Below are 18,862 nucleotides of genomic sequence, written 5' to 3' on the forward strand. Positions count from 1 at the left end.
AAAGCTGCAAAAAAATGTATGTTATATAAAATATATAGAATTAATTCAATATTACATCAAAGTTTAATATTATTTTACTTGGTTCTGTCTTTTGTTATTATATTTAAATTACTTCTTTATCGGCGTAAAATTTTACTACATTAAACTTATAAATACAATAATACTATTACTTATTAGGTAAGGTAAAATGTTTAATGAGCGATAGCAAGGAGAGAAAGGAAGAGATATTTTCTAGGAGAGTAATGTAAATGTCGATGAACTACAAATGTGCATTGAGTTTACACAACATCTTTGCGTAACGAAAAACATACTTGTTGTAAGAACATTAAGGCGATACAACTAACTTTTCAGTGAAAGGAGCAAGTGCAACTTATTGCACCTAATTATATCAAAATTATATCGTCCATACCATTACTTTTGCACACATGATTAAATTTAGAAAATATGTTATATGAGTTTATACGATAATACCAAATTATAAAATTTCGTTATATGTCGTTTGACAGTTACCTGTGGAGTATAACAATGCACGAATCAAGAAAACTTAGATTTAACTTTTCCAAGGTAGAGAAGAAATTTACGTTTAATTTTCTTTTGTTTTTTAAGAAGTGCATTTAAATAGTACTCAATACGATAGTATACATGCATGGGTATCTATATGTGGACATATGTTTATAATATTCATAATGTAACAGAAGAATAAAGTTGCTCGTAATTTTAAGTTACTTTAGTGTTACAGTTTGACTGTAGTGATCTAAACGTAAATGTTGATTTAACAGAAATATAACAATTTCATGTTGATTTCAAATTCGCCGCATCTCGTACGCAGTGTAATTTGTTTCAGTCAAAAGTATCGCTTTACATTGAAGCTACATGAAATAGTATGAACGAATTTTATAATAAAAAATATTTCGACAGAAGCAAAAGGAAATACGCGTTTCTTTGTAACTGAATGCATCGAGTGACGAAGATACCACAAGAAAAACTTTTCGAATAGAAGGAAAAGGTTTACATTTCGTCAAATTGAACGCACCTGCGTTCAGGTGGGGAGACGACATTAGTTCTGCTACGACTTTCAGCTCGATCTGCGTTGAAGCTCAGTAGGTTCGAACACCGTGGTTCACGACTGTTTTTCCTGTTCTTATTTAGTTTGAGCGATTTCGTGTTGTATTTCCAACTCTCCTGCCGATTTCGCGTACTGTGAAATATCTTAGAAGAGACTTGTTTCACTTTTATCAGTCTATTCCCGTAGTCTATTGGGTAAGTATATTTTTGTTTAGTATTATTTTCATATCAATTTTTTGATATTAGGTACCGGTGATATTTTTCTCGTTTTGTTGTGTAATGAAATCGGTCAATGAAATCAATCGGGTACTCCTTAACGTTGATAGTAGGTGACTTTAGGGAAGAGTGAATAATAAATTGGAAATAAATAAATACATATTAAGGTTGGTCATATAACAATAATAATAATAAAAGTTGTCATTATTGCAAGTAGCTATTACTATTTCGCAAGTATTATATTCATTCAATTATTTGACTCTTTTTATTCATGTGAAAAGTGATTGGACTAAGGAACAAGTCAAGCAGCTATCGATATAGTTGTTTTTGTTTTTAACCCTCTGCTGTCACTTTTAACTTCCCTACCGATTCGTATATAAAATTTTAGTTGTAGTTATTATTTAAATAAATTTAACAAATACATATTACGGAGATGGAATGAAGGATAAGATTAACTAGATGATAAACGATACAGATAAATGGGAAGGAAGAGAAAGAAAATAATAAGATGGAATATACAATATACAATGGTACAATATACAATATACAATGACTTTTCATCAAAGGCTTTTTTGTTCGATCGTCGAAAAACAGAATGATTTTCTATTTATTTAGTTGAGTGTATTTCTCGTCGACGTAATTATTAGTTTAAGCGGAAATGTTATCTTATCTGGGATTAAATGTTTTAAGGATGCGTAAACAATTTTTTAAATTAAATCAACGTAATATATGTTCATAAACTATTCTACGAAGATCTTTCATAAGTCTGTTAAATTAAATGTATCGGTATACGCGATCGATAGATACTATCGGAAGCATTCGTTCGAAATCGTGATTTATTTAGGGTAATAAATCCTTGATTATAAATATTTTAATCTGAAACGATACACCTCGAAACGAATTTTACACGGTTGTCCAGTTTCATCACTCATCATTAAGACATTTCGAATTCATACGAATTTGTTTTGCCAATGGTATAATTGTTTCTTTTTTCGTTGAATGAATTAATTGTTTGCAGTTATTTTTGTAAAACGTTTTTATGAGGCGTTTTTTAAATCAATAATGGCGCTAATTATTGAATACCGTGTAGTAGTTATTGGACATGTATGTAGAATAATAGGAAAAGTTATACACTTTACTTATTTTGAAACATAAATACTCATAAGATTTAAAATTATATAGCGTTCTTAGATAACATTTAATAGAGGACACTATTAAATTACATGATTTACTCTGTACACTTCCGTTTTCTAAAAAAAGACTTTGTTGCAGCTATGTATATATTAAATTTTTCTGTTCACCGGGATGCTTCAAGTAGATGTCGGCTGAACTGTAAACAGGTTTTAAAATATCTTATAAAGGATTATTCTATGAATAAAGTTTCAAAAACATGTCACATAGCAATGAGCAACTTATTCTTGCACGATAGTTGTCATTTTACAAATTAATCTTGATTGAAACAATTTGTAACGTATGGAAGGAAAAGTATTTTAAAAGGTTTTGAGGCAAATCATGATACGCGAAGATTGTTCTAGTTTTGTAATCGAAATTTTATATTATTGCTGTCGAAAGGTTCTGGAAAAGTGAAACTCATTCACTGTTGCCACATTTAATACTATCGAATGACCGGACCATTCACTTTCTAATGAAACTACATAATTTTACTTCAATTTCTATGATCTTCTATCTACTTATACGCGTGTATCATAAAAATAACACAATTTTTTCAGTTTTCGTAGATTTTTTCATTGCTTGCATCTTTTCACACTTTATTAAATACCGTAATGTTATAGAATATATCGTGACATTTTCGACAAAAATTGATTAAAATATCACAATTGAATATGTTAATGTTTTAGTCGTATAACGAAAATATATGCTACTTCGAATGCAAGGAATAATGTATAAAACGTATAGCGATTTATGATTTGATCCTTGTCGTTACTTTAAAATTCTCGTATAATACGTGCGATCGTTTTATTACGTCATGGCAAAATATTACCATAATGCGAGAAATTATATGTTTAAAGAAACAGTTAAATGTACAAATACGGTAAGTTGCGGTGACTGTATCTCAAGAATACTTTCACTGTCAAGTACACGACACATTCTGTTATTAACGTAATTGCGAGATGAAACGACGACTTTTGCAATTAATGCTAGTTAACTATATAGTGGGTTAAAATCCGTTTGCTTAAAAATTATGAACTGTACTTCCGATACACGGATGCACTAATGTCTGTCTATCGAGGCGCGACCTGATAAAAATTAACTGTATAGTGGTAACGATACGTGGAATGTATTGGATTACGCCAATACCTACTCACGAAAAGGACTGGTTTAACTTTGTTTTCTCCTTGGACTTTGTTCAAATGACAGATAGTGACTGACTTTTGCCAAGATTCAGGCACAAGCGAACACGCGATTATGAAATGTTCGCGGAAAAGGAGAATCGAGGAAGTTCGGGAAAGAAACCGACCGAATGAAAAATGGAAAAGTGGAGAAGACGATAAAAAAGAATAACAGTCGTAAAACTCGTTAAAAATATTCCATCTATCGTAGAATATATGAATATGTAGGTATATGTGCTGGTATTTTATTATAACAATATGTGCTTAATTCATAGAATGGACAGATTCCAGCAAAATGTATTGTTAAGCTTTTTTTACAAATGTACCGTTAATTTAGAAAAATATTACATTTATAAATTTAATTCCCTACGTACGCGATCGATGTACGTGCGCATATGTCTACGTACCTATGTGTTTCAGCTGTTTCGAGTTTGATATAAAATATAAATTTAAATATTATTCGTAGAATCGTTACGTTCAGTGGATCTTCCATATTTTTCCTTCTTTTTTTTTTTTACTGTTAAACCAAGTAGAATGAGCGAATGAGTAATAAAGAAACTAATCTTTTTCGGAGACGCTATGTACTGGACGTACTGAACTTTCACGACAGTTTGTTTCAGATTTAAAAGAAAAAAATGAGCGAATTAAGCGAGATACAATCCTTTTACAAAGGAAAAGTCATTTTTGTAACCGGAGGGACCGGTTTGATGGGAAAAGTCCTAATTGAGAAGCTACTTTATAGTTGTAGCGATTTAAATAAGATTTATATTTTGATACGACCAAAAAGAGGTCGTACTCCCGAGATGCGTGTCGACGAAATGTTTAAATTACTCGTAAGTATGAACCCTCCTTTGTACTTTATACTTTAAAACTCTTTTTCTTTTTTTTTAAACTCTTGCTATTAATTATTTTCGATTAATCGGAGCTGTATCTAGTATAGTGTACTTGTGTTATCATATAGAAGGTGATTACGAATCATGAGTATCGTCTACAGTGTATCGTATGTGCCCAATTTCTTATTTATCGATTGTATGTATACCAATTACGAAGCAACATATTGAAACTGAATGAAGAGCAACTAACCTTCGAGTAAAAATATCGAACCGACAAGCGATTACTATGCGCGATTTAATGAAATTTGAAATAATTTTGAACAGATGTTTCAAAGAATACAAAAGCAAAAGCCTGAAGCAATGAAGAAAGTTATACCTTTAAGCGGGGATGTGGGTATGAAGAATTTAGGATTAACTAACGAGCAACTCGAAATATTGATAAACGAAACTGACGTAGTATTCCATTTTGCCGCAACCCTTAAATTAGAATCTAAGTTGAAGGACGCTATTGACATGAATACGGTAAATTTATTAATTAAATCACGTAACAAACATTTTGTAGTTTCAAACGTATACATTCAATTATACGTTTCCATTGTGATATTTGCGTTATTCTTTTTAAATTTTCTTTCTTTGATCTTGTTAATACTATCGTTTAAGGTCGGAACGAAAAGGGTTATAGAATTAGGTAGAAAGATGAAAAAGCTGAAGGCATTTGTGCATCTGAGCACAGCCTTCTGTTACGCCGACAAAGAGGAACTCGACGAAAAAGTGTACGAATCATCCGCTGATCCTCACGACGTTATGAGGCTGGTTCAATGGCTAGATGAAAGTGCCATCGATCTTATTACACCCAAGTAATTAATGTCTTTATGGGATTTTATCGTAGAGAAATGATATTACATTCGTATCTCTTAATAGCTTATAAAATTACGATCTCGATATTATACATTATATTATACATTATGGGAAGAATGATAAATTGTTTAAAATTAGCGTATCAAGTTAATTTATTTGACTATTTAAATACTAATAATTCGTATCGATTTCGTCGAATACAGGGTGTTGGGTCTTCATCCGAATACTTATACGTATTCAAAGAGATTGGCCGAAAAACTGGTAGCAGACGAATACCCGGATTTACCTTGTTGCATTGCCAGACCATCGATAGGTAAAAATAATTTTGCCGACAGATAATACTTTTTCAAAAACAACTTGCAGAAAAAATAAAAAGCTATAGAGATATAAATGTACTACGGTAAAGGACGCTCTTCTTTTCATCGTTTTTGTAAAAAGTCGAAAGGAAGGGAAATGTTCGATACGATTATAATATATATTTTTATTTTCAGCCGATCGCTTACTTAAACGTTTCGTTGTTAACGCGCGATAGTGTTTTAATTCGTGATATACGTATTTATATAGACTATCGTTAAACGAATTGATAGAATACGGATTTCGTGTGAAAGCAAATATTACATTGTCGTATGTACAGTAACTCCAGCTTTGGCAGAACCGTTACCAGGTTGGGTGGATAACCTAAACGGACCTGTGGGCCTTATGGTGGGTGCAGGCAAAGGTGTGATAAGGTCGATGCTCTGTAATGGAAGCTATCACGCCGAAGTAATACCCGTCGACCTTGCTATCAATGCGTTAATCGCAACCGCACATAGAACGGCTACGACGACCAAGTAAGCTATTCCATCAGCCTTTCCGTTATCTGTTTGTAGGTGAAATAGTAATTAGAACCATCCAGTCTCTGCCCTTTGGTTTACATATTTCTCACTTTTTCTTTGTTAGAGATACAAGTATACCGGTATACAATATGACGCAAAGTGGCATATTACCCATTACGTGGGGAGAAGTATTGGGTAAAGGCAAAAAGATCGCGTATGAATATCCCTTCGAAGGACAAATTTGGTATCCAACCGGTGACATACATAGCAGCAAATTCGTACATAATCTGATCGTCTTCTTGTTTCACATTATACCGGCTTATTTCATCGATTTTCTTATGTTGATATTTCGGCAAAAGAGATTGTAAGCCAAGTTTTTCGAATTAATTACTTCTTTTCTATCTTGTCACTTTCGGATTCTATATAGGATGTTCCTTTTTAGTATGGTTCGTATCCAAAGACGTATTTCCGTCGGACTCGAAGTTTTACAATACTTCACTATGAGGGAATGGACCTTCCATAACTCAAACTTGCTAATAATGCGGCAAGAAATGAGTGCGAAAGACAAGGAGATTTTCCCAATAGATTTCTCGTCTATCGATCATGCCGAGTATATAAAAACTTGCGTTCTAGGTGCACGACAATATTGCATGAAAGAGAATTTGTCCACATTGCCGAGCGCTAGAAGACACCAAGCGATGTATGTATTCACGTTGTCACTTTTAAAATGCTATTACGTTCCATCTTTTTGGAGAATATCGTAACATAAGCACACGTAAATGTTTTTTAAACGATTCCGATTCTTATTATCGCGATATAATTCGCGTATTGTATTTTCAGATTATACGTCATTCACATAATTGCTGTCTATCTATTTTACTTCGGAATGTTATATCTTATTTACAAGAACTTCGAAATAGCAAGATCTGGTTTGGATTCTGTCACGGAGCACGTGAAATCTTTGTCAATTTTGGGCGGAGTTATGCGAAAGGTCCACCAGTAATGGCATAACGTATATTATGTATTTGTATACAAACGATTTAGCGTATTCTTTTGTTTTAAAAGAGCTTTGTTTTATATTTTTGCTTGAAACCAGCTTGTATTCTATAACAAAACGCAACAAGCTCCGTCAAGAACTTTTTCTTAAGCTACTTTACTATGTCATAACGAACCACACACGACTTTTCATCGAATCAGACTATATGAAGCTACATATGTGTATGCTCGTTCTTCTTTTACGTCCGAGATAAATAATAGTAAGTTAATAAACGAAATTTGCCATTTACTAGTACCAAATCTCATAATAGATTGGCACCGAGTAATTTCAAATCCGATTTGAGATTCTGTTATTGAACTACCCAGAAATCTAGGTTCTTTAGTTTCGGGCATTTCTAGAACAAGATTCCCTCGTTCTATTTCTTTCTCATTAAAAATAATATAATTTTCTTCGCATGCCGTTTCCTCGTCATCGTCGTTGTTTTATGCAAATAGTAAGTATCTTTCGACGTAAACGCAACGTTATTCTTTCGCTAAATGACTTTTAACATTTCACATCTAAGGAAAGCCAACGTGTTAATTGATTTAGCAACAGATATTCCGTAAACATGCGTTAACTACCGTGGGTAAGCATCGCATTCCATATACTTTTGGGCAAAATACGCGACATCTATTTAAAGAGAAAATGTTTATATTATATGCTATACCCTATCCTATATTATATATCGTTTTCATATGCACGAATAACGGCCATTTCATACGCCTGTCGATATGCAACGCTTTCAGAAGTAACATAATTCTGCGTCTGCCACAATCGCATCGTTTCATACGGTTTCACAGCGTCTGGTACGTACGTGGTAAAACATAATATACGATATTAGTCGAGTACGTACGAAAATAAAATGTATGTATGATCTTCGATGGTATCTATAGACATCTGTATCAAACAAGGACGAAAGAGAGAGAGAGACACGAGATGTCGATAAACGCGTAGAGAAAGAGAGATTGGGTCGATGAAGAGTCGATGCTCCGGTTGATACGTATGTCAGGTATTTCGGCAATTTGCTATGTTCACGAGGATATGCTGGCGAAACTAGGGGAAAGAACGTGGCAAGCGAATAGCGAGTAACGGGAATGGAAGGGCGCAGGGTGAGCGAAGCGGCGCGTCGCCCACGCCGCGATGAATAGCTGCGTCGATGACGCGTAACACGGTCAATCTGTGTGTGTGTGTGTTTGCGTGTTTGTAGTAGGCAGAGTAGTAGCAAGTGGCGCGTGCGCTGGTTCTCCAGGATAGCAGAACGGGTAGGTCCGGTAGGACGGACAGGACTCGGGGGTTGTACGAGGCGCGAACATCAGCTAGTCCGAATTTGTCTGTCGTTCGATTCGGGTACGTGCTTGCTCGCTCGCTCGCACTCGGTTCCTTAATCGCGACACCGCACCGGTTTGAAAATATCCGTTTACCGGAAACATCTTACGATGTTATCGCCATTCGCTTAAACACGAGGTCTTTGTCGTTTTCATCGTCGAATTAGCGCGGAAGTCGGACATTCGATTCGTACAGTTGGTCGTGGCCCTTCCCTTTGCTTTCGTCTAACTGGGGATGATCGAAGAACGTACGAACGCAGGAACGGAACATGCGGTGTAATCCGTTTGCTCGGCTCTCCTGATACGTACGGCCTTTAACGAAAGCTAAATTTACGTCGCGAGTGAAATTTGCGGAACGTTCGACATAGAATGGCGCTCGTCGTTATCGTCAAGAATTTTCAAGGACTGAAATTCAAAGGAGACAAGGTTGTCAAGGTCGAGTTCCGGGGTAAGTTTCGAGCGATATTGCTCGACGATCGACGATAAAAATACCGATAAAATCCACAGCTTGCGTCAACCGTAACGACCACTTATCCATTCGGTTTCCCATAGAAAAGCGTCGTTAAGCTTTTCTCAACATTTACGGAGGCAATTGAACTTTGAAGGCGTGAACTTGCGCGATGAACGAGAACGGCGATCGACGCCGAGTAAATATAATTGACAATCGATCAGAATTTCGTTACGTCGTTTTAGTCATCTTTTCCCTTCGTTTTCTCGTAACACGCGGTGGGTGGCTCGCGTTCCATTTAATTTGCGATTCTGCGAAATCTGAATAATGTAATTTTCGCGTACAAATATTTACGCTGCTATTACAAATATAGTCGCTTTTAGATTCTCCTTCTCTGTTACACGTAAATCGAACGAATACATCTTCTTTACGAACGTTAATCAATGAATGACTCGAAAGAATTATCAAATTTATGCCACGTGATTTTTGACAAAATTCGCTATATCTGTTTGCTATTTAAGGATAAATAGGAAAGTAAATAATTCAGCGTTAATTAAAGCGAACGGGAAACGTAATAGATATTTGTCGAGATAATAATATCGTGTTGCGAGACGTTGCAAGTTCGAATCAATTGCAAGATCGACTGATTAACGATACGAGCGCAGAGTTCTATGACTGCGCGTAGGATAATGACTTTCTTTGCAATCTCTTTCACGAGTTTCTTTGGATACTACGCTATTCGAACCTGTTATTCGCTTGGCAAAGGTTTTCGTCGATTAGAAAGTAGCGCTTCTCGTTTTTCGATTGTGCAATGTAACTAACCCCGCTGTTTTCATACGGTCACCGTTTTCATAAGGTTAATCGGTGATATTGATTAAAATTAGTTCATCTATAAATAAATATTTCTATCTAGAGCAGCTACCGCACGCAGATTTATCGCGTTTAATCGACACGTGATTTTTACGATATCTATCTTGTGTGTAAAAGAAATCTTTTACAAAATTTCAATTTGTTTCAAGAAACAAGCATAAAATACAAATACAATTCTCGCATAAAATACAAAAATTGTTACGTAAAACACGATGCTTCGTGCTCCTTACATGTAATTCTTCTTATAGAAATATTTAGAAGAAACGCATTATCTTACTGTCTCGTGTCCATCGATTCGTTCTCTTCGTGTAACTAACTCTGAACAAATACGTATGTATGTATCTTAATATATACAACTGTGTAACAAACCGCAAACCGTGGAACAGTACCGTTAAAGTGGTGACAGATATTGGCTGGATTAATCAGAAGCAGATACTATTTGTGTTTCCAATTCAAACAATTATGTTCGTGGAACGACGAAAAAAAGCTCTTAGGATAAAACGACAAAAGCAACTTTGAAAAAACGAATTACACGTATCTACTCTCGTTTCTCTGTATACTTATCGTATAAAGTTAGTTTCAACGGTGATGGAAAATTGACGCAACCTTTCTATGTTGGCAAATTTGATTATACTTGGGATCGCGTAGCGCGTGGATATATCCACTTCTATTAAAAAAATAGCAGGATTAAATAATAACGCTAGGATGTTAACCATTCTTCTTTTTGCTTCTTCGAGCATCGCTCTAATTACGAAGAGGATATCCAAGATTAGGAATATCATTAAAAGTGGAATCTTTTTAAATTTATACAAAATTCGGTATTTCTTTAAAATAGCCAGATCTTTGAAATCTTTTAAATCTCGACGTATCGCTCAAGTCGTAAATATTGAAATTAATGTTTGGAAAATGTCAATGTTTAAAAATACACGTCACTCGTTTGTTTAACGCTGGATATGTAACTAAATGTTAATAAACTGTCGAGCGAAGGCCAGTTCAGCCGAGTGTGGACGCGCGATTTGCAATATTTATCGAAGCGTGAGGACTTAGGGGATCAAATGCAAAGGTTAGCGTTAGGTTAAACGTTAAACCAACCAGTCGTAGGTTTAGTCGGTCATCTTGCAGGGTCGTGTACGAAAGGAAAGGAAAATTCAAAGGCAAGACAGGACAACGACGAATTGTTAACCGGAGGTTAACCTGGCTTCTGGATATTAAACTTTTATTTAATCACGTTTGCCCCAGTTCACCGACGATCTACAGCTCGCGTGATACAAAGTTGAACGTCAAGATTTTATCCTCGACCTCTTTAAACGTTCCAATGTTATTCAGAGTTACTTAATTAATATACGTAAGTGTATACACGTACGATCGTGATACGATTTTGATACGTATCGCAGGAACAATTTTGCTTCCTTTTCCTTTCTCCCGTAATCCGCTGTCGACGTCTTAATTTCTCGCGCGGTTACCTCTTAACCCACTTATTTACCGCGTTATATTTTTCAAAGGAGCCATCTAGATTAGATATTTAACGTTTACGCGGAAGAGTAACCATTATAAAAATACAGTTACGGCGGAGAACTTTTTGCTTTCCAGTACGCTTCGAACGAAATAGTTTGTTTGCTAGAAGACTGTGAGATGTCAGACATAGTATAACTCGAAATTTATACGCAGTTTTAAAATCGTATAATCGGACTGTTTTATAAGGCAGCGATATAGATATGCATGTTTATCGTTCACAATTATCGTATAAATTTTACTTGTTATTCCAATTTTATCATATTCTTTTCTCATCTTCGGAACAACGCTACAACAATGTTACTTATTGTTAAATACGATTCTAGATGAGTAGTTATCCCTTCTTTTGCGTTCAGGAAAGTATGTACATAGTTGGCTTATATTTTTCTTCCTTGTAACGTGTTCTATAAGAGAGAAGGGCGAAGTATAAATTTTCGAGACTTAGCACGATTCTCTACTTTAACGTACATAGTAGAAATAACTGTCTGCACATTTTAAATACCGTTGTTAGTCGCAAGAGAAACTACGCGTAAGCTGTTGCATCTCGTTTAGAACGAAACTACGATTTAAACTCGATAAAAGGCAAGCAAATCGAATAACGAGAAACAAAATGTTGGAAATATTCAATCGGTACATGATAGGACACGGAATAACTTAACGGTATTTTTGTTGTAACATCTTACATTTTGATATCTAAGAACTTGGAAAAAGTGTGCAATTCGTCGCACTCGTAAATATAACTAACGATAAATGAGCATCGAAATATCGTCGTTTTGTTCTTCGATCGACTATGTGATGCTATAAGAGTTGGAAAAATTTTGATAACGGATGAAAGCTTTCCCGTAAAACTACGCTAACCTGCTATTGCACTTAAAAAGGAACCATCGTTAAATACGATCACGTAATTCGTTTATTGGTTTATGAAACTTGTCGTGGATATCGAAATTACGTTTAATGCTATGATATCGAGATTCTTCAGAAAAATCTTTTACAGGTGTCCCTCATTACTCAAAATGCCTCGAAGAAAGCGGAGACCATATTACGGTAGATGAGGTAACGTAGAAGACAAATGTTTAATTTTTGGCAATTCTATTAATCTATTGTTAATTACTATTAATCAGATATATAACACTATTTTGGTAAATTTTTGATTTAATACAAAGAGAACGTTACATTTAAAGTTTGAACGAGTGTAGCTTAGTTAAAACGTTTTATTTTTCTCGAACTTGTTCAAAGCGTTGTTTCAGTGTACACATCGATTCTCGTTAGGAACAGTTTTACATAATTTCAAGAAATTTCGAAGGAATACGAATCACGCAGCTATCGAATTTTCGTACGTAGTTTACGATTGTGCGCACTTGACTAACTTGCTTGACGCGCAGTAAACGAGCGTGCAGCCGGTATACATATTTTGTATATCAAGTACTCATCGCGACCCACTTTTTTACTCCATTAAAACAAAGTTTACCAAAACGCTTTTGCAATTTAAGACTTTCAATTCGTACTAGAAGTACTACTGTAGCTCGATATTTTGTTATATCGACGAGTAGATTTTTGTTTTTTCGACTAAAGACATATTTTGTCGTTTTTATTTAAGCGATGCGAGGTACACAAGCAGGAAAGGAAAAAAATATTTCATTCGCGTTAGTTCATACGTTACACAGTTCGTGTATCGATTAGTCAACGCTGTGCTGTTGCTTGCATCTTTGTTTTAATTATTTTTATTTCTATACAAAAAATGCAATTGCTTGCATGAAAAATATAAATAATGTTGACATTTAAATATCAAAAGAACATATCATAATCAAGGTTAATCGAGGCTGGTAGACTACTCTTTTTGTCTTTGTTTTATTTGTTTCCTTCGAGCGTAAAAAAAAAATGAAAAAATCGCTAAACCAAAGCATGATTTATAAAGCATGGTTAACGAAAAGCTCAGCGTGATTTAACATTTTTCAGAGCTTCACTTGGAACTTGGGAAGACCGGTGGATGAAGTAGAAGTACTGCAATTGTCAGTGGTATCGCGGGGCGTTTTGAAAAATGAAAAAGTGCTTGCGAAATACGGTTTGGTTTTGCAGACGGTGATACGAGAAGGTCGAATCATTGTCACGGATTCCTTGGTAGACCTCAATAACAAGCCGCTTCCGGTACGTTCAAACACATGCATACCTATGCTTGCGATAACAGTTTCCGCGTTCAATTCCATATCAAGCGGCGGCGTTGAATTGCCGCGCTCCGAGGAATAATCGCGTACGATAGACGATCCGCATCGGGGCAAAGATAAATTACGCACGAGACGTTTTAAACGAAATTTGGACTAAACTTTTGATCGGAGATCGATGGTCATTACCGAGATATGACAAAACACGTTTAATATGCGTAGGCTGTCGTCTGCTTTGAAATTCGATACAACCCTCCTGACGGAAGTTGCAGCTCGTACGCGGCCTCGGAAATAATGGAGGATGAACAACAAATGTTGATCGACATCGAGCAAAACATCGCGAACCTTGAAAGAAGCCTCGAGCAAGCTAACAGTGGCAGCGATGCCGCCAAAAAAAAGGGTTCTTGGCATAGTCCTCAAAAAAGTTCGAAACGGGGGTTTCTACAAAGGGGTAGTTCGCTGCTAACGGCTGACAAGTCACCGGATCGCAAGAGGTGAGAAATTGCCAGTAGATATCTCGAGATCTTCTCTTTCTCTTCCATTTTCGTAATATCCGTCTTCTTTTCTTCTCCGTTTGTCTCTTCCATTATTTTTTGCTTTTCTCAAAAGAAATCTGAAACTGCCGAGCGAAAGATATTTATCGTTTCTTCTCTCGAAGCTTCCAACAGCCACGGAACGTTTTCCTCTGGTACAGACTTTATTTTATAAACGGCGAATATACCTACATATGTACATAAAGAATTTTTTAAACAATGGCTGGTTATATATGACGTATTTCTGCAGGTCTTATTGTCATAAATACATAGAGAAAAGAAGCTCGGGATGGAACAACGTAGAAAAATGTGCATTTCTTGTTTAACGTTTTATCATTGTCTTAGTTTCAAAGAGGGAATGATATCTCCTTTTTAGACGACGCGTGTGAGAATACGCGTGTTAGTGAGACACGCTGTACGTTGATCTTATCGTCTTCGAAATTTGCGCGCCATAGGTGTTTCACACTCCGATGGCAATTTATGGGAACTCGAAAGCACTTGTTGCAAAATATCGCGTCTCGGTATCTGTTTTTTTGGAATTAAATGGGCGAGGCCGCCAGACCGTTTAGTTCGTTGTTGATCATTTCAACATTCGTGAAAAATCTAACGATTTTTATGTTTTATATCGTTCGAGTATCGGGGTTAACACGAGATGAAATCTTTTTCAAAATATGGCAAATCGACTTCTATACGCTTTGGTTTACATTTCTCGAAAGAGATGCTGCCGATAACATAGGCAAGATGGGGAAAATGCGTTCTTTGTAGCAGGAGTTCGACGTTGAAAAGCATGAGATCTCTTATAAAGTTGGGCAAGCAAAGACCACCCAGAGCTCGATCCTGCGACAGCGGCTCGGATACCAGCGAATTACTCGATAGAAGGGATTCGAGTTGCACCACATCCAACGAACCTTCGAGAACGAACTCGATGACTTCTTTGGAAACGAACGTGTCCGATTATGACAGCCAGGGTGGAACGAATACGGTGAAAACTCAGGAGGCGATCGTGAAACCAACGAAGAAATCAAAGCCAAAGGTTCGATCGATCCTTCGAACGATCAAAGCTATAATTGCGCGTAATATTTAGCTTTTCGTTTTTCTGTCCATTGCGCGTAACGAAACGATCAATGGCATTGGACATCGATACGGATTGTACGGAAACACGTAGAAAGCTCGCTAATGTATTCCGCGTCGGCGTGTCTCAAGTACCGAAATTCCAAATAAAACGGAGATCGTTCGAGAGATTGGCATTGTCGAGTGTAGCCCGACTGGAAAGAAATAAGTAAATGGCGCGATAAATTGCGTAACAGCATTTGCATAAGAATTCGATGACCCGTCTTCGTCTTGAGAATAAACGGTTTCTTTCGAGTCGGAGACGACGCAGCTTGCAAGGAAATTTCACCGAATCGTGAAATTCGTTTCTATCCTATTTTTACAGACCGTCGACACTGGACAAACCGCGTTAAAGGCACAGGACTATCAAGTTTGCGTCACCATCATCGAAGCGAGACAGTTGGCCGGTCTGAACATGGATCCGGTCGTTTGCGTACAAATCGGAGACCAACGAAAATACACCAGCGTCAAAGAATCTACGAATTGTCCGTATTACAACGAGGTACATACATACATATCGTATACCTATATGTCCTACTTGGAATGAATTTTCTTTAAAACAAAGTTCGAAGGAAACTGAAGGGAAATTATCGGAAAGCTTGTAAAATCGAACTGAGCAACGGGTGTAGAAAGGAGGAAAGAGCAGAACGGTGTATTTACGATAATATTATCTTTTTCCTACGAGTTGTCCTATAAACTATTTAGTCGATATAAACTCCGTTGCACCGACATAATGTACATACCTACGTTTCGGTATTTTTTTTTTTTTTTTTTTACCATTTAGCAAGTAGCTCTGTTCATTTCAGATTTCTCGTTCGTTCTCGCGTTTGTTATCATTAAAATACAATATCGAATTTCTTGATCTCGCATTTTGTTCTTCTCGTTTGACATCGAGTCTGCGTGTGTGAGCGCGTGTTCGTTCAATTTGAAAGCGTATAGAACGCTACGAAATTATTTTGGTAAAATAACGCTTTTAATATCGTTCTGTTTTTCAGTATTTTGTCTTCGATTTCCACATGCCTCCTGTCATGCTGTTCGATAAAATTATCACGCTATCGGTAAGTCGCTCGTCGAATTTCCTTCAATCTCGCTCCGTGAGATTGCTGTTTATAGAAGTTAGGGAGTTATTTGCTTCGTTAGATTGTTAATAACTAGAGCTCTTAATTGGCCCCCGATACTCTGTAATAAATACGATAACGCGCAAGTAACGAATCCGCTGATCGCGCTTTGAATAAAACGTTTTCGGCAATAAATCGGTAAATACGCATATACGATGCATGATATCACGAAAAGAACACGAAAATAGGAAAAAAGTTTCGAAACAGGAGGACGAGTGGGTTTCTCGCTTTCCGGATAAAAGGATTAGTCGCGTAATCATCGGTCGTTTATCGACCGTTTGTTGGAATTTGTGTGAATTTTCGATCGATAGAAATCGACTGCCGACAACGTTGTATTTCGATAATCAGTTGTTTTCATTTCCCATCTGACTGAACGAGAACCTGAGGTGATTGACAATGATCGTCATGACGTATTGCAAATAGAATATCGTATTTCAGTGTACTGGAAATAAATATGAAAATTCAAAGATTTCGTATATTTTGCACGATGGATTTGATCTGTTCTCTAGAGAACAGTTGAAACGGCGCACGACTCGATCGCTCCTACCGTTAAATTTATCGATTTTGTATGTAAGAGACGCAAACGCAATAAAAGCGAAGGGGATTCGAGAAACGAAAAAGAGACGAATTAACGAGAGTAATCGTTCTTGATTCGTAAATCGAAATATTTGCGGATTTAGAATTACTCGGTCGAACAGGTCGCTTTAGATACACGTATGCGAAAGGCAACTTTACGCGATGAATGATAATCGAGGAGAAGGTGAATTAACATTACTTGTAGTGAATACCTTGTATTGATACGCAGGTGCAGCAATCGCGGAATCTCTTACGCGCTAATCTAACACTGGGCATCTTTAAGTTAGACATCGCGACTGTATGGGCACAACCAGGTATATTTTTTTAGTCCTTCGAAAAGGATCCTAAAGGTTACTGTTAATCATTACCGACTGTCTTTCATCCTTTATCGAGCCAGTGCCGACGAGGAAGCTGAGCAAACGATTTTCTTTGTCGTTCCATTGAAAGTAAAATGATATTTCCATAGACGAAAATTTTAATCGATGTATATTTTCGATCAAACTGAAACATATTCCATTAAATTACACGTTTATCATTCTATCCCATATTCTGATTGCAAAGTAACGAATTTACTATATTTTCATTCGAGTCGCAACGAAATTAATCACGTTGATCAATCGTACGCGTTTTCTACGTACTTGAGCAGTTTCGTTTACCGACGCGTAAACGATAAAAGTATCGCGAATAAATTTCATCGATTAAAAACGAATAAATTGGAAATCGCTTACAAACGCATGTGTATGAAACATAAACTAAAAGGGTAGAATAACAAAATTATCAAGACGATATAAATGAAACGTTTTAGTGGAAAAGGATCGAAGTAAAAGCGACAGAAGCGAAAGGAAGCGAAACAGCTATTTCGTATCATATCATATTTTCATCATGCATCAGAGTATCGTTTAAATTCACAGCTTGTATAACATTTGTCACACTTGGCTTGTAGTACGATAGTTTCTAAGTCATGCCGCTTCTGTAGCGTAGAAATACTTCTTACTATATTTGTACATAATACGTTGCGTATTATGCGAAGAAATATGCAATCCGCTTTATCGATGATACATATTTATTTTACAATGTGAAAATGAACGCGTTAGAACCGATTGAAATATTACAACGGTGCAAATAAATAGAAAGTAGTAATAGTAGTAAGTACATTGGAAATCGTTACGTAAGTACGCACATGAGATAATCGCTAATCGAGCGTATAATTATTCGTTTCTACGAATAACGATCGTCTCTCGACACGAACGCGACGCTAATTTATTAACGTTCGAGTAATGCCGTTAACAGTTAATTAAACGCTTTAGTCGGTCAAAGTATCGTCGATACGTATGACAGTTTCAATTTCCTAGAATTTATCGGCGAGTTGAGATTCTGAAAAGTTGTAAAGATGCATCGGAAGCGAATGACTGTCAAAAGTTGTATCTTCTATCATTTATTCATAAATCATGTACATATTCGCTTAATCGGTGTTTACGATCGACTTTAAAACCTTTCTCTGTTCGTGTTACGATGTATGTACGACGTACACGTTTAAAGATGGATCGCGTTCTATTTTGATGAAAGTAATTCCCGTTCACCCTGTAGATCATCAATTTTACCATAAATGGGCATTGTTGACGGATCCGGACGACGTGGCTGGTGGCCCCAAGGGTTACTTGAAGTGCGACATAAGCGTGATCGGGAAAGGCGACACCGTGAAAATTCCTCCAAAAAGCGAGAAGGACGAGGACGATATCGAGGGCAATCTTTTGCTACCGGACGGTGTGCCTATCGAGAGACAAAGAGCCAAGTTCATCGTGAAGGTGTACAGAGCGGACGGGCTACCGAAGATGAACAGCAGCATCATGGCGAACGTGAAGAAGGCGTTTACCGGTGAAATCAAGGATCTCGTCGATCCGTACGTTCAAGTGTCCTTCGCCGGACTAACCGTAAGATCGATCAAATTTCTTATCTATGCACGATAGTTTTCGCTACGTTCTATGCGTACAATCGATCAAAGAGGCGGGAAAGAGGCAAACATCCTTCAAGTAAGTT

At 36.5% G+C, this 18,862-nt stretch overlaps 2 protein-coding genes across 6 annotated transcripts in view; both read left to right on the forward strand.

The window, feature by feature from the left end:
• Positions 1-8,604, forward strand: LOC126874939 (putative fatty acyl-CoA reductase CG5065). 2 transcript variants are annotated; one of them, XM_050637460.1, is made up of 9 exons: positions 1-1,260; positions 4,243-4,465; positions 4,790-4,987; positions 5,126-5,322; positions 5,527-5,636; positions 5,958-6,153; positions 6,263-6,502; positions 6,581-6,838; positions 6,979-8,604. In XM_050637460.1, the coding sequence occupies exons 2-9, from the start codon at positions 4,268-4,270 to the stop codon at positions 7,139-7,141; spliced, it is 1,560 nt and encodes a 519-aa protein (XP_050493417.1). In that variant the 5' UTR covers positions 1-1,260; positions 4,243-4,267; the 3' UTR covers positions 7,142-8,604. The 2 variants fall into 2 exon arrangements, with proteins under 2 accessions (XP_050493417.1, XP_050493425.1); XM_050637468.1 differs by having other exon boundaries at positions 4,253-4,465.
• The window catches only part of LOC126874749 (otoferlin-like), a 19,457-nt gene continuing 9,099 nt past the window's right edge, over positions 8,505-18,862 (forward strand). For 2 of the 4 annotated variants that reach the window (XM_050637106.1, XM_050637112.1), the window contains exons 1-9: positions 8,507-8,947; positions 12,324-12,382; positions 13,286-13,474; positions 13,711-13,982; positions 14,787-15,054; positions 15,457-15,633; positions 16,127-16,189; positions 17,055-17,139; positions 18,413-18,756. In XM_050637106.1, coding sequence (XP_050493063.1) covers positions 8,869-8,947; positions 12,324-12,382; positions 13,286-13,474; positions 13,711-13,982; positions 14,787-15,054; positions 15,457-15,633; positions 16,127-16,189; positions 17,055-17,139; positions 18,413-18,756 — 1,536 coding nt within the window. In that variant the 5' untranslated portion in view covers positions 8,507-8,868. Of the gene's footprint in view, positions 8,948-12,323; positions 12,383-13,285; positions 13,475-13,710; positions 13,983-14,786; positions 15,055-15,456; positions 15,634-16,126; positions 16,190-17,054; positions 17,140-18,412; positions 18,757-18,862 lie in introns of all 4 variants that reach the window. The other 2 variants (XM_050637117.1, XM_050637111.1) reach the window with 2 other exon arrangements.

The sequence above is a fragment of the Bombus huntii genome, chromosome 2 (genome assembly GCF_024542735.1).
Source record: "Bombus huntii isolate Logan2020A chromosome 2, iyBomHunt1.1, whole genome shotgun sequence".
Classification (NCBI taxonomy): Eukaryota; Metazoa; Arthropoda; class Insecta; order Hymenoptera; family Apidae; genus Bombus; species Bombus huntii.

Excerpts from the sequence above, each read along its gene's own strand:
- LOC126874939 (XM_050637460.1), top strand. The coding sequence starts at position 4,268 with ATGAGCGAATTAAGCGAGATACAATCCTTTTACAAAGGAAAAGTCATT. Across the intron at positions 4,466-4,789 it reads ACGAAATGTTTAAATTACTC|ATGTTTCAAAGAATACAAAA; the intron begins GTAAGTATGAAC and ends AATTTTGAACAG. Across the intron at positions 6,503-6,580 it reads ATATTTCGGCAAAAGAGATT|TATGGTTCGTATCCAAAGAC; the intron begins GTAAGCCAAGTT and ends GTTCCTTTTTAG.